The following is a 15,338-nucleotide window of genomic DNA, read 5'->3' as shown; positions in this document are numbered from 1 at the left end:
CAGATGAGGAAAATGAGACACATGCAAGTTAAGTATAAAGTCAAACAGCAAATCAGAAAGAGCCAGGAATAGAAACCACACCAGCGAGGAAGGGTACCGACCGCCTAATCAAACCACATTTTATTACAAGCTGCTGCACCTCAAAGGCAAGCAAGGGATAGCTAGCTAGAGTCATTTATAAAATGCACAAGAAGTTTATGAAGCACTTCAGGAGCTCATTAATACAGTTTATTAAGCTTAAACTTTACTTCCAATTTAAAACACACTTTCGCTGACTACAGCAAATAATACCTCCACGGAGATGTGAATAACAAATACAAGAATTGATATTCCTAAGGAAGCTGCAGACTGTGTTGACTTACCTTCCACACCACTGGTCAATTCTTGCTCTCAGATAGTTTAAGTGTGAGGGGCTTTACTGCATAAGCCAGCCAGCAACTGGACAAGGAATGAAATCATGATGCCAAGGCACATGCAATCCTGTCCACCTGAAGCTCTTAGGTTAGGGAGAAGACTTGTTTTCTCTTATTCAAGGACTATGGCCCTAGAATGAACACACTAATTTAGAGCAGCTTTCAGTGTGCATCAGCAAAGTTATCCTAATCAAGAATTAATCATGCCAGATTCAGAATCCTGTTGCTGGTAGGACACATTGGCTATTAATTCACAGAGCAAACCCACCCTCAGGGTTTGTCTTCACTGACACAAAGTTGCTTTTCTCATAGGATAACATGCATTACCTACTCTGCTGCAAAACAAAAAAAACAAGGCACATTAGTTTTACTGCAAGGTAAACTCAGCGCTGTTAACCCCAGGTAGAAGTACAGTGCAGACCTCGCCTGGCCACCTCACAGAAAACACAAGTGCCTTGGTCTCTACTTAGGATGTTGCAGTAAGAACTGCCCTGCATTTATCTTGCTGCAAAGAAATCCCCTTTTTAAGCAGTGAAGACAAAGCTTAAGTGACACTATCCTTTCCACATTCTCACAGAACTAGGACCATGTTAGCCTCACTAAATGGACACTAGCAACTTGCTTTGAACATCCTTGTCAATGTAGTGCTGGTAAAATGAGGTGCCAGGCTGAAAGCCCTGGAGATCAGTCTCCTCCGTTTCTCCACAGAGCAGGAACAGTTAATACAAGTCTCATGGACATAAATGACAACGTGTCTGTCTCCACACTGATCAGCTCTGCGGTGAGGAGAGAGTCTCTGCTTCCATCCTCGGCCTCTGTGAGACTGCCACATAGAGTGATAACCATGGTGGTTTGCAACAGTCACCTGTCTCATAGGTAGCGGATAAGGAGCAATGACCTTGCTGACATTCAATTTCAATCTGAACTGGATATGAACAACCAACCTTCAGGCTTCCTAGAGCCACCCAGTCCCTCACCTGTTACATTTAGGCGACTACTAAGGTTAAAAACACATGTTTAAAACAATGTAAAATGAAAATGATTATACTAGATTTTGTTCCTCTTGAAGAATGGAAACATTAGGCTATTAAGTAGAACCGGTCCTAAGTTTTCCAGCTGAAGGTTTTTCTTCAGCAAAATGCCAATTCATCAACATTGAAACATTCTGTAGAAACCTATCAATTTAGACAGCTCTTGTGACGGAAAACAGGCAACCAGAAATCAGACTTCATAGGGAGCTGGGCAGCAAGCCAAAGAATTCTGTGGGAAATCAATCAAGTGGGATTTTTTGAGTCTATCCTTCCCATGAAGCTTTTTTAATTTGATCTTTGGGATGAAAGTTCTCAAAAATTTGAGTTTTTCATGGGATGGAAAGGCTGATCTCTGGCCCACTCTACTATTCAATTTCACTTTGGTTATCTTTCCAGGTATTGCCATGCTATGCTTTGGTTATAAACAACTGCAGGGGAAGGCATTTGTTTAAAACACAATTCCCTTAGAGTTTAAACAATGCACACGACGTTTCTCATGGAAACCACCTAGTCAGTTTGAGTCCATATTTATATTGGGTGTCCATTTATAACTCGATACGTCATTTTAACATGGATGTCACAATATTTCAATACAGTAAAAAGATGAGGGTTTGTTATGAAGGTGGTTAGGAAAAATAAAACTTAAAAACAGTCTCAATATTAAAATTAATGATTCCTTCCTTTGTGTTTCCTGACTGGCAATTGGCCAGTGATGGGCACCACAGCAAAGGAATTAGAATGAATAAAAGATTCATTCTCGAATAAAGCTTCTAGATTTAAAAAAAAGCCACAGAGTGGACTCCATATAGCGCACTATCAAGTTCTTCCACCAGATGAGCCCCTCACGTTAATTTGTATAGTGATTCCTTTTGGGTCTGCTGGATGTTTTCATTTTATACATTTCCCGTTGTATATAATGAGGATTTTGCACTGGAAAGTATGGTCCATTGTAATTATACTGTTTGTTATAAGGTAGGGGAACAGGGTAGTTGACAGGTCCCAAGTGGTAAGGCGGTGTTTGCTGGGCCAAGTTGGCTGTAGGGACACATTCCTTGAAACAAGCAGATCTCCCATTGTCATAAACCCCATGGAAATTCCTGACAGGGTACAAGGCTCTGAAAGAGAAAGGTCAAGGTCATTTACCTGGATGGCCGAGCTGTTCATGAGATCTCAACTCTTGAAGCTCCTAAGCCACATCAGAGATAAACTGCACTAGTGAGGCATCAATTCTACTTTGACAGGCTCTATTAATCATGTTAAGACTCTCAGTCTCTTAATACTTTGCATTTACATAGATCCTCAGAGGAAAAATGCTAAGATCTTTTACAAACATGAAGCTTTACAGTACCCTAAAGTGGTGGTCAAGTATTACTACTGCCTACCTCTTTTACGCTAGTCAAATGTCGCGCAAGAAGTCTTCACAGAAGTATTCCCCTGCCTCCCACCCCATCCAGTTTGTCCTAACAGGAGGAATACCACCTCCCCCCTCCCCCCCATATTTTGGCCCAGAAGGAGTAATTAAAGGTTATGAAACATTCCCCTGGTCACTTTCGTTTGATTGTCAACCACACACTGGAAGGTTCAGTTCTGTATTATGTAACAGATTAACTCTTAAAGAGCATTCTTGTACTTTTATCTCTTTCAACTTACAAACATATCTGGTTGGCTTTTGTAACTCCCAAATCGTGAACTATGGAAGAATTAAATTCAGCCCAATAATCTATTAAGATTTAGGAAGCGAAAGTTCACCCACAGATCCATGAAGCAAGGACTAGAGAGGGTTACTTAAGAGGTGGGAGCTGCAGATGTAGTATCATCCTATGACACTTGATGGGAGGAAGTGCAAATGCCTACATCCCAGGAGTAAAGAAGAAGCCATTTACCTTTGTTCTCTTTTTCTTCCCTTTCCTTGCCAAGAAGGGAAGAGCCTAAGAGCAGGAGAAGAAGAGTTACAGCCTTATTATGACAAAGGCAATTCTGCACAAGTCACTGAAGTCAGAATCAGAGTAGGGCCCTTCTTTGTGCTAAAGTACCCTAGAGTACTAAAGCTATTTCATTTATTATGCACCTCCCACAAGGAGTGCATAATCTAGTGCAAAATTTAAATAATTGCCACAGAAGCAACCAGCTCGATAGGTCTTGTCCATACTATGGTTGAAACAGTCTTAGCAACTGAGTTTAAACTCACTTCCTAGACAAAGTGAGTTTTGGGACCAAGATTTGAACTTGAGTGCCTGGCTTGCAATCTTGTGCGCCTGTTTACCTTTGTCACTTTCAAAAATATACCTTTTCCCTTGATCCAATCCACTTTACCAGACCCGACGTTAGAGATGAAAACTAAATACCAACCTGCCATCTGCCAGTGGGAGCTGTTGTGAATACGGATGATGTCCAACTACTTGGAAATCCAAATTTGGTGCTGTGCTGCTTTGTCCTTTGATTAAATCAAATGCTAGTCCATCTGCAGCATGGTTCCTTAAACAAAAATGTTCCATTAGCTCAGCCCGAATCTACAGAATCACTCAATGAAGTTGCAGGGAAGTTTTTATTCTCTTTACAGTCTCAGTGATAATTGCACCGCAAACCACTTTAAGAGGTGGGTGTGATTCCCATTTTAAAGATGGGAAAACTGAGGTACTGGGAGGCAGAGTGACTTGCCCAAAGTCACCAGCAGAATGTGAAACACAGCCCAGATCTCCTGGCTTCCCTATCCACTGATCCCTGCTTCTTCATCAGCTAACAGGAGTGAAAAAGCTAAACTCGGTCCATTAAATAGCTGACATGAGCTAACTATTCTTCATTCTAGCACCCAGACACAAACAGATATCGAAACAGTGACTTACATTCTGATGGGACCCTTCTGAAGGTCCTCAATATAGTTCTGCCTCTCTATAGAATGCCCTCGCGACCTGTTGAACACTATGAGGAGGGAAGAGTTAAGTTACAAAACACCATTATACATAGATATTTTACACTAGGCTACTCAGGACAGGGGGTAGATCATATGTTGGCAAAGCACTGAAGACACTCCATAGTAGCAATAATAAAGAACTCAGAATGATTTTAACCCTTTGGTTTTGACACTGAGCACACCCCAACTTATTACCAGTAATTCAGTTAGGCTCACATGAGCACAGGTTAAGCATATAGGTATCGGAAGGTTGGATATTAGGAAGATGTCCTTTAAGGTACAGAAGAGAGATGCAGACTGGAACGAAGGGATGCCATTTAAAACATCAAGGTGCAACTCCATTTCTACATGTCCCTTTGACGACAGCTCATGGCTGCATGAATGACCCATTGGGCGGAGCAGGTCTTCTCTTGTTTATAAAGAAGAGCCACAGAGCTACGAACACCAGAGTTATGAACACCAGAGTCAACCACACACCTCATTTGGAACCAGAAGTACACAATCAGGCAGCAGCAAACACCCTCCCACCCCCCAAAATAGCAAATACAGTACAGTGTTAACCATAAACTACTAAAATAAAGAGAAAGTTTAAGAAAGATTTGACAAGGTAAGGAAATTGCTTGTTTCATTTAAATTAACATGGTTAAAAGCAGCATTTTTCTTCTGCATAGTAAAGTTTCAAAGCTGTATTAAGTCAATGTTCAGCTGTAAACTTTTGAAAGAACCACCGTAACGTTTTGTTGAGAGTTATGAACAACCTCCATTCCCGAGGGATTCGTAACTCTGAGGTTCTACTGTAAGAGATGCAATGAGATGGCCTGGCAATGGAGTGGAACATTGCTCAATTTACTTTGCACTCCCACCCATAAGTCACCTGGGTTTCAAATCCAGGGATTCACTGACATCAGTCTGGCTTAAGATGGATTCCAAGGGCACTGTAGCAAAAATCAATCCATCATCACAATAAACCTCTTCCTCTTTGCCCTCCCATTTTCTATTATCCATCCACTCTTCCAATCTTACATTTTCCTATAGTGCAAAACTGATCTTGCAAGTTCTCCCTCTGCGCTCTTCTCCTAGAGGGAACTTCCTAGCTCTCCTAGTGCCTAGAACCTTTTGAATGTAAGCTATTAGCCAGTGTTTCGCTCCATAAAAGAAACAGGAAAAACAGTGCTCTCCTTATACTTACGCTCTATAGCGACATTTGGTTCCATGCCTTCAACATCAATTAGGTACCTGAATAGAGAAACATAATACATGAGCTCTAATTATGGGAATAATGCTTAAGAATGAAAGAAACCTCTCTCTCTCTGGATGCTTTTTTTAGATTATGTATTTACAGGCCATGATGGGCTATCAGAGTACTTACAGCTTTTACAGCAGAGGTAAATTTCTGATTGCCATACCAAGGCTCGTTCACAAAAAACATACATGCCCTGAGAGCATCTGTACTTATCTGCCCAGAGAACTTCTAATCCTGGTCTGTTCATGAAATCCAAGATTTTATATCGTCACTGGGCCCTTGACCAGTGCACTTAACATTAGAGTCCAGGAATAGCTATAGTGAGGCAAACATTGGATAAGTAATTTTCCCATCCCTTGTGCTACTACAGAAATACCCATCTAGCACAGCTCAACTACAAGAGTTTAAGATATCTCACCTACAAACAAGGTAACCAGTTCTGTTTAAGCCATGCGTGCAGTGAACTCCAATGAGTTTATCTATGAGATAGGAAATTCAAGTTATGCTTTTTAATATAGTGCTCATTTTCAGGCAGGCAGTGGGCATCAGAAAGGAGAAGGAAGCAAATCTGATTACATTTGTTAGTCATTCGCTGATTACGCCAACGTAAACAAATTAACATCTCTCCAACAGTGCTTAAAGACAAGCTCACATTTATGGCTAATTATCACTGATTATTCAACTCTTGCTTATAAAAACCAGTCAGGTCACACAATTTAGTCACAAATCTTGTTTAGGAGAAAACATGGGCACGTCGCACAAGGAACATAAAGACAGTATGAAGAGCAGCCTTATGGCAGAGTTCTGATGAGTGTAAACCTGGGTTAATGCTTAACATAAGGCATATAACACAGTATCTGTAAGGAAGTGATATTGACACATTAGAAATTAAATTAGAGCTGGGTAACTAACTGATTTTTCAGTTTGGTGGCAGTACAAAAAAAAATGAACAAATTTTGGTTTACATTGAATTGAATTTGATATTTTAAAGATTTTTTTGGTGAACCTCAGACCTGCAACACACTGTTTAACAGCCAGGATTCAAAACGGGGTCTCACACCCCAGGTGAGTGCCCTAGCACAGTGGTTAAAGGTTTAAGGGGTAGAAGCTGCAGCTCCACCACCTCCTTCCTCCAACCATTTTACAAATGGACACAACTACTGGTGTGAAATTCACAAATAAGTCTGCGATTGTTTAACGGAGGTCACAGAAATCACAGATTCCAGGACTTTCCACAACCTCTGCAGAGGCTGGTGTGGCAGACTTCAGGGTCGCTCGAGCAGCTGGCCCAAGGGTCCACAAGACCAGCTGCACCAGCCGGTGCTTGAGAGGCAGCTGGCTCTGGGGACCACCTGAGCAGCGGCTGGTCTCACAAACTGCCCAAGCAGTGCCCCTGGGGAGTGCCCTGGAGCCAGGTGCACCAGCCGCTGCTTGGACAGCCCTGGGCAGCTGGCTCCAGGGAGCATCCGAGCAGTGGTCCTGGGAGTACCCTGGGGACCACCTGAGCACCAGCAGTCTGGGGGGTGGGGGGAAGAAAGGGGGTGCTGGAGCAGCAGCCCCAGGGGCACTCAGTCTGTTCGGAGAGCGGTCCCTGGGAGCAGTGGCTCGGGGGCAGTCAGCCCCCAGCCCTGGAGCAGGCCCCCTTGGAGCAGTAGGGCCCCAGAAGTAAAGATTTAGCCATGGATATTTTTGGTTAAAGTCATGGACAGGTCACGGACCATGAATTTTTATGTATTGCCCATGACCTGCCCATGACTTTTACCAAAAATAACTGTGACTAAATCTTAGCCTTATTCATGAAGTTATAAGTGGACCGAAACTGCACTTTTTGTCAAATAAATTTGTCCAAAAATTTTATTAGTGCTAGATGAAACCTCACTGTGCTTGACTATACTAATAAGAACGTAAGAATGGCCATACTGGGTTAGACCAAAGGTCCATCTAGCCCAGCATCCTGTCTTCCGAAAGTGGCCAATGCCAGGTGCCCCAGAGGGAATGAACAGAACTGGTAATCACTAAGTGATCCATCCTGTCGCCCATTCCCAGCTTCTGGCAAACAGAGGCTGGGGACACCATCCGGCCCATCCTGACTAATAGCCATTGATGGACCTATCCTCCATGAATTTATCTAGTTCTTTTTTTGAACTCAGTGTTCACTTAACCATGAATCCAATGTTACTGCTACTGCCAAAGGCAACTGGCATTGTTGCCTTGACATCCTCTTGGATCTTCACATGCCAAGATGAGACGAAACCCATATGGGTTACCAAAGGCAGGGAACTAATTGTACACAAGATTATAAGAGAATTTCCCTAGCACACTGAAATCTACAAGAGATTATGTTCATTATAGCTCAAGACATTTTAATTACAATGGAGTTTTTAAGATAAAATAAGAATTAGAGGTAATCTATGCTCACCGTTATCTCTGTTCTCCCATAAAAACTCTTTCACAGCACATTTAAATTTAAAAATTGTTTCATTATCTGGTACTTCATGCCCAACTGTCAAGATCTTGGAGTAGCACAGTGTCTTTGGTAGCTCCTACAAAAAACAAAGGGGAATCCAACACATTTTTGTATGGACCATAAAACCAAACATTTCTATCATTAAAAGGGTCCACGTGCTTTATAGAAAGCATATGCTTCTACAGTTTAAAAACTAAACCTGAAAGGGTGCCTGTGAGATTTTAGTCTGGTAAGTGAAATCCTCCGCAATAACTCAGGTAAGTTACAACAGCACCATATTATCAGATATACCAGGCATCTCCCAGAAGTGCTGAAATACAATTATGTATAAATACATGGAGTGAAATTTGCCTGAAACAATTCTTACAGTGAACCAGAACTGATGCGAGGGCTCTAATAAAGCACACACCATAAAGAGTTCTGAACTAGAGTAGTTTTACACTAGACTATTATGGAGACTTTACAGCCCATATTTAGTAACAGTGATTCACAAGTGACTACCAAGATGCAAGATCTGATAGCACACTTAGACAACTGTGAGATACCAACAAAAATATTTTTGACCAACACATTCCTTTGCTATTGTTTCTTATTTGTCCCAGGTTTCCTTCCCATCTGTTTTTTAAAAACACAAAGTGCATGTAGCAGAAAGGCTAGAGGAGAATTTTAAACAACTGTTTCCAGGTAATTAATGCCATCAATAAATTAATTCAATTAAATTAATGCCATCAATAGTTTGAACCGGAATTCAGAAGCCTTTGTTTAGCGGTGCTGTGAGAGTGAAATGACAGAACATGGTAACACGTAGTCACTTACAGAGTCCACCATATCCAGAGAAATTTGAAGTCCACTTCATTCACTTGGGCACACTGAGGGGATTTTTAGGCCCTGATCCTGCTTTCAGATCCACACAGGCACAATCTTCCCCTCACCCCCATTACTACAGTATCTGAGTCTCACTATTTTCAATGGATTAACCCTCCCAATGCCTCTGTGAGATGGGAAACTGAGGCACAGAGAGGCTAACCGACATGCTCAACGTCCCACAGAAAAATCTGTGAGAGAGCAGAAGTATTGGGGCCTACGATAGTTGTTGCATCCTAACTTACCTCCGGTCCATAATAGCGCGTTGTGTATGTTAGATCAATGATCATGCCAAGTTCTTCTTTCTGTTCTCTAACTTTCTTAAGGAGGTCAAAAGGAGAAAATCTGTCTTTTGGGGCAAGTCTCCATTCAAAACTCTGGCGAGAAATATTAATATTTAATAGTTTATTGTGCACAATTGCAGCACCCTAAACAAGAATCTCAAGGCACTTTACAACAACTTGGAGAGGGAGAGTTCCCATGAACTCTAGGGACCACCATAGTAAAGACTTAAATCGCCCACCAACCCACAGCCCATTGGTGTACCCCCTAAACAGGTAAATGGTGTCAGAATCTAGGTACCAAACAGGAAGAGGCCTTGGGTATAAGCAGATACATTAAATATTGAAGCGTGTTGATACTGATCTATTGAGAGCATCTTCTCCCTGACATTAGTGCATCAGATTGCTCAGCTGTGTTCCAAGAATCCCAAACACTATAGTGATTGGAGCTCTCTACATGCAGACACATCTGGCAGTAATCCTAAGAGGATACACAAATGGCAGAGAAATGCATCTAAAGAGGTGGAGGTTCACCTTTGAACGTTGCTGCTGGTGCCAATCGTATGGCCATCTGTCAGTATTCACAAGCTTACCATCCTATGCATTTTTAAATACGCAAGCATGTTAAAGAAATAAACAAATGAAAATCTCAGCATAGCAACTGAGATATTAACACAAGGGAGGCAACAGGGGGCATAAAAGCAGAATCATCTAGATATTTCTGATAAAGGAATAACAGCTACTACTTATTTCAGAGTAGCAGCCGTGTTAGTCTGTATCCGCAAAAAGAACAGGAGAACTTGTGGCACCTTAGAGACTAACAAATTTATTAGAGCATAAGATTTCGTGGGCTACAGCCCACTTTTTCGGATGCATATAGAGTGGATTTGAAAAATCCCTGCTCTGAGATCACTAAGTCCATGTTTTCTGTTACAGTTAAAAACTGCAGATCCAAAACGACCCCATAAGAGGCCAAACTCAATCATCTTTCACTTACCTTTTTTAAAGGAACTTTGAAAGCGATGAACCTAGTACCCGGCATTCTTTGTCCAAGTGGCAGATAGTCTGTCCATCTAGAAGAGAGATGTGATGAGTAATGCCACAACTTCCCATAGTAATGCCACAACTTCCCATTGGGGAATGTCTACACTGCGAAATTGTCAACAAAACTTTTGTCTTTCACAGGTACTTAAAAAAGCCCCCCCCGCGAAAGACAAAAGTTTTGCTGACACAAGTGGCAGTATCAATGCGGTTCTGTCAGCAGGAGCACTCTCCTGCCGACAAAGCTAACACTGCTCGCAGGGCTGGAAGTATTTTGTCAGCAGTACTGACAAAGAGCGTTTACACACGCTGACTTTTCTAAAAGCTGTGTGGTGTAGACAAGGCCTTGCCTTTTACATTCTGTCTTCATTCCATGCCTCCCTCTTACTGGGCTTTATTTCCTTCCTGCTGGCAAAGCTTAGCATAGATGAATACAGATGTATTACCAAATCCCAATTTCTGTGTGTCAACTAATCCAGATCAGTTAGCGTCACTGATAGAGCCCTTTCTAAAATTATTTAGACCCAGCTATTGAAATTAGTGCTGTATATTGCAAAATCAGTTTATTGCCAAGGGAAAAAGCTAAAACAGGCCAAGTCACACTTATTTCAACCCCCCTTCCCCAGAGTCTATTGGGCACATGTACAAGTAGTAAAATAGTCATCAGAAATGCAAATCACCGCGGCTATGCTAGCCACAACTCCGGCAGCGTTTTGCACTCAACACAGTGTTACAGGTGATAGAGGTGAGAGTAAAACTTATTGGTGTCCTGATTTCATAGCAGTCTGCCAATGAGTTCATACAATTCATAGAGACCCTCTTAAAGGAAACATATGGATAAAGGTTCCGTTACTATTGGGTCCAGCTCGCTACACGCAGCCCCAGGCACTAGCATGGGGGATGCACCTGAAGGGTCTCAGTCGCCCCCCCCCAGCTAGGGCAGGATCCCAGAAGCTCAGTGGATTCGGGGAACCGGGGATTTCAAGTCCCTCATCTCCCCTGGAAAGCGAGGCGCCAAGTGGCCAGTAGCTGAAGGGGGAGGGGACAAGGGAGGGGACACCAAGAACTCCCTAGTGGGGGGTGGGGAGGGTTACTTTCAACGCGGCACCACTTCGAAAGAGGCGGGGGGAGGGGCTCCAGGTAACACCCCCAGGCCCGGGGCCCGCAGGAGTCTCACGCCGGGGCAGAGGGGAAGGGCCCCAGCTGGGAGAGCTGGTCTCACCTGTCCGGCAGGCGGGTGTTGCCGTTCCCCGGCATAGCTCCGGCTCCGCCCCGGCTCCCCCAGCGAGGCCCCGAGCCCGCCCCGCCGCCCAGCGCCGCCCACCCGATACCCAGGCCGGGGCGCGCCGCCAGAGACGCTCCCAGCTCCCGGCCCCGCAGAACCCAGCCGGCGCTCGGCGCTTCCGGTTCCCACGACCTCACGCAGGGGACGTGACGCCGCCACGCGCAAGGCCGCCCCCGCCAGCGTGCCCCGCCCATTCTGACATCAGAGCCGGCCCGCCGCTCCCCTCCCGCCTTTTGGCCCCTTTGCCCCGCCCATTCAGCTAGCCCCGCCCCTTCGGAAAGCCGCGGATTGTGGCACGCAGAGCCTCGACCCCGCCCAGCAAGGGCCGGCCCAGCCTTTACCCACAATCCTCCTGGATCCCAGCCCCATTGTCCCTTTCGCCTTACTCACAATCCCCCAGGGACCAGCCCCAATCTCCCCTTCACCGTTACCCACAATCCTCCAGGGACCAGCCTCAGCACCCTCTTCTGTTACCCAGAATCCTCCAGGCCAAGCCCCAATGTCCCTTTCTCTGTTACCCACAATCCCCCTGGGGCCCAGCCCTGGCACCCCCTCTCTGTTACCCACAATCGCCCTGACCCAGCCTCAGCACCCTCTTTTCTGTTACCCAGAATCCTCCAGGCCGAGCCCCAATGTCCTGTTCTCTGTTACCCACAATCCCCTGGGTCCCAGCCCAATGCCAGCACCCCAATCTCTCTTATGCTGAAGTCCCAGATTCCTACCTAACTCTAGCAGTATGTTCTAAGGGTATGTCTCCTCTACACTGCAGTTAGATACCTGCGGCTGATTCAGGCTGTTCGGGATGGGTTTAAGAGGCTGTTTAATTGCGGTGTAGACTTTAGGGCTTGGGCTGGATCCCTGGCTGTAGGACCCTGCAAAGTGGGAGGGTCGCAGAGGTTGGGCTGTAGCATTTTTTAAAAAGCTGCTATACTGGATGGCTGGAGGGTACCAAATGTACCCATCTTTAGAAAAGGCACTAGGGGTCTTGTCAAGTCAATCGGAGTGGAGGCGCTCAGCACCTCTCAGGATCATGATTCAGTAGGGTATCTGTTAAGTCCTTTGAGAGTCTCTGATGGCCAGCTTTGTCTGTCTTTCTGAGGTGTGTTGTAGCCATGTTGCTCCCAGGATATTAGGGAGACAAGGTGGGGGAAATAATATCTTTTATTGGACTGACTTCTATTGTTGAGAGAGACACACTTCTGAGCTTGTCTCTCTCACCAACAGAAGTTGGTACAATAAAATATATTATCTCCCCCACTTTATCTCTCGCAGGAAATTGATCATCTAATGAGCTATGTCCGCCTGATCCAGAAGGATGATTCCTGCACAGTGTTCCCACTCATCCCAAGTATCAAGCAGCATAAACCACTCCTACTCCCAAATGTGCACACACATTCCAGCGCAACAAAGAGGAATAGTGTGTCCCTCTGCAGGGAGCAATGTCCTGTGCTGGAGCCAGACCGGGTGACAACAGCAGCCAAATAATGTCCTGTTGAAGGGACAGTGGACGGTTCCATGGCAGTTGAGAAACAGCAGTTGCATTCAAAGGGATAGGGATGAACAGCGGATTGGGGGTGGGGTGGTGGGAGGTGCCATTGCATCAGCCCTAGCCTAGCCCACAGCCCTAGCCTGAGGCAGAATCTGGGGGGCAGGAGAAAGGTTCCCATATTGTTTGCCAAGTGTGAGAAAGAAATGAGAGCTGATGTCATAGCAGTGATTGCGGGGCCCTAAGTGCCCTGGTGAGTGCCGTGCCCTGGCCTAAGGGAAATGGGGACGAGTGGGTGAAAGAGACAGGGGGATTTCACCCGCTTCCCCATAGAGACAGCTAGAGAGAAGGGATATACCCAGCAGTGATGGCTTACTGGACAGAATAGGAACTGAGGGATTAGTGCAGAGGGAAAGCAAGATTGGTTTTGGAAACGAAACCTAATAAACCTGGTGTCTGGGCATGTTGTGACAGTCAGGTATAGACAGAGCTAGTGGATCGCAGCTTTAAAGCTACATTCCATACCGGGGTGTGTAATACAAAGGAAGGAGCTGCTTCTTGCTCTTCTACATTCAGAGAGGGCAAGAGCTTGGCAGCGGATGAAAATTCAAGAACGCCTCTATGACCTAGCTCCCAACTTGGTGCTGCTAGTGCATTTAATCTGGGCCACTGATTCCTGCCCTGTAGCAAGGGACTGTCCAGGGGAAATGGGTGGATTAGACAGAGCATTAACAGGGAGGGGATAAGGAGGTAAAAGTAGTGGATGTACTGGGTACCAGAGAAATGGAAGGGAGAGAACTGATGGGACAATGGGGTGGAGAGAGGGGAGACAGCTAGGATGAGGAGAGGAGGGAAGAGACCATATGGGTTTGGAGATCACCAGGAGAGAGGAGAAGACAAGAGGAAGGACAGAGTGCAGGGGAGGCAGAGAAGGAGGCACCACACCTCTTGGCAGACAGAGAGAAGGGATTTACCTTCCAGGAAAGGCATCAAGGGATGGCAGGAGGTATGGGGAAGCTCAGCTCACCCCAGCCACGGTAAGAAACAAGGGTGCCCATAAGAGATGGGGGCTGGTCCAAACACTTCTGATCTACAGGGGAATTCAATTCTAGGTCCAACCTTCACATCTGGCTCATCTGAGCCAAACCAAAATCCCGGATTGGAGCAGCCCTGAATTTTGGAAAGATTGGGGTATGGAGGTGAGCTGTACAGGCCCGATTCTGCTCTCACCCTGGTGTACATCATGAGTAATATAGGTACAGCACCTAGCACAATGGGACTCTGCTCTCGGTTGGGTCCTGTAGGCACGACTAACGCAAATGTTGCTGCTCTAGATTTGCCCTGGGGTATCAGAATAAGGTCCTCTGCCTCAGTGTTAAAGGGAAACAGAGAAAAGCTTAAGAGCCACATTGCAAATTCACCTATGGTTTCTAGCCAAACCCTTCCAGAGGTCAAATGAGCTAGATAACATTGCAGCACTTTGTCAGTCAAATTACACAGGACGACAGTATCTCCATGTAGACGTTAGGCTTGGCTCAGAAAATGTCCCTGGTATATTCATAGATTCATGGAGTTACCAGAAGGGTCTGTAGATCATTAAGCCTGACCTTCTGTACCACACAGCCCATTCAATTGCACCCAGTTACCCCTGTATTGAGCCTAATAACTTCTGTTTGGCTAATATGTCTCTTCCAGAAAGGAATCCAGTCTGGATCGGAAGACATCAGGAGATGGAGAATTCACCACTTCCCTATGTAGTTTATTCCAGTGATTAGCCATCCTCACTGTTAAAAAATGGTGCTTTATTTCACCTTTGAATTTGTCTGGCTTCAACTTCCAGCCATTGGGTCTTGTTCTGCCTTTCTCTGCTAAATTAAAGAGCCCTTTATTACCTGCTATTTTCTTCCCATGAAGGTGTTTATACACTGTAAGCAAGTCACCTCTCACTCGTCATCTTGATAAACTCTTTAAGTCTCTCACTCTCAGGCATTTTCTCCAGCCTTCAGATCATTTCTGCACCCTCTCTAGCTTCTCCATGTCCATCTCTCTCACCCTCTCTAGCTTTTCCACATCCTTTTAAAACATGTAGACACCAGAACTGTAGCAGGGTTCCAGTATCAGTCTCCCCAATGCCATATACAGAGGTAAAACCACCTCCTTCTGCCTAGTCCCCTGTTTATACATCCAAGGATTGCATTAGCCCTTTTTGCCAAAGCATCGCACTGAAAGCTCATGTTAAGTTGCTGGTCCACTGTGACTCTTAAATCCTTGTCAGAGTCACTGCTTTCCAGGACAGTGTCCCCCCACCCCTCCAAT

General features: G+C 45.0%; 1 protein-coding gene across 1 annotated transcript; it reads right to left on the bottom strand.

Moving 5' to 3' along the window:
- Positions 1 to 214: 214 nt before the first annotated feature.
- Positions 215 to 11,651, bottom strand: DUSP11 (dual specificity phosphatase 11). The gene is made up of 10 exons (XM_034761720.1): positions 11,474 to 11,651; positions 10,208 to 10,283; positions 9,175 to 9,306; positions 8,018 to 8,141; positions 6,017 to 6,077; positions 5,545 to 5,591; positions 4,288 to 4,363; positions 3,794 to 3,919; positions 3,328 to 3,372; positions 215 to 2,559 (listed from the first exon to the last, which is right to left on the bottom strand). Exons 1-10 carry the CDS (start codon positions 11,506 to 11,508, stop codon positions 2,292 to 2,294), a joined length of 990 nt encoding a protein of 329 aa, XP_034617611.1. The 5' UTR covers positions 11,509 to 11,651; the 3' UTR covers positions 215 to 2,291.
- Between the last annotated feature and the right edge of the window lie 3,687 nt (positions 11,652 to 15,338).

The sequence above is a fragment of the Trachemys scripta genome, chromosome 2 (assembly GCF_013100865.1).
Source record: "Trachemys scripta elegans isolate TJP31775 chromosome 2, CAS_Tse_1.0, whole genome shotgun sequence".
NCBI classification, from domain to species: domain Eukaryota; kingdom Metazoa; phylum Chordata; order Testudines; family Emydidae; genus Trachemys; species Trachemys scripta.
This window is presented reverse-complemented; position numbering and strand designations above follow the sequence as displayed.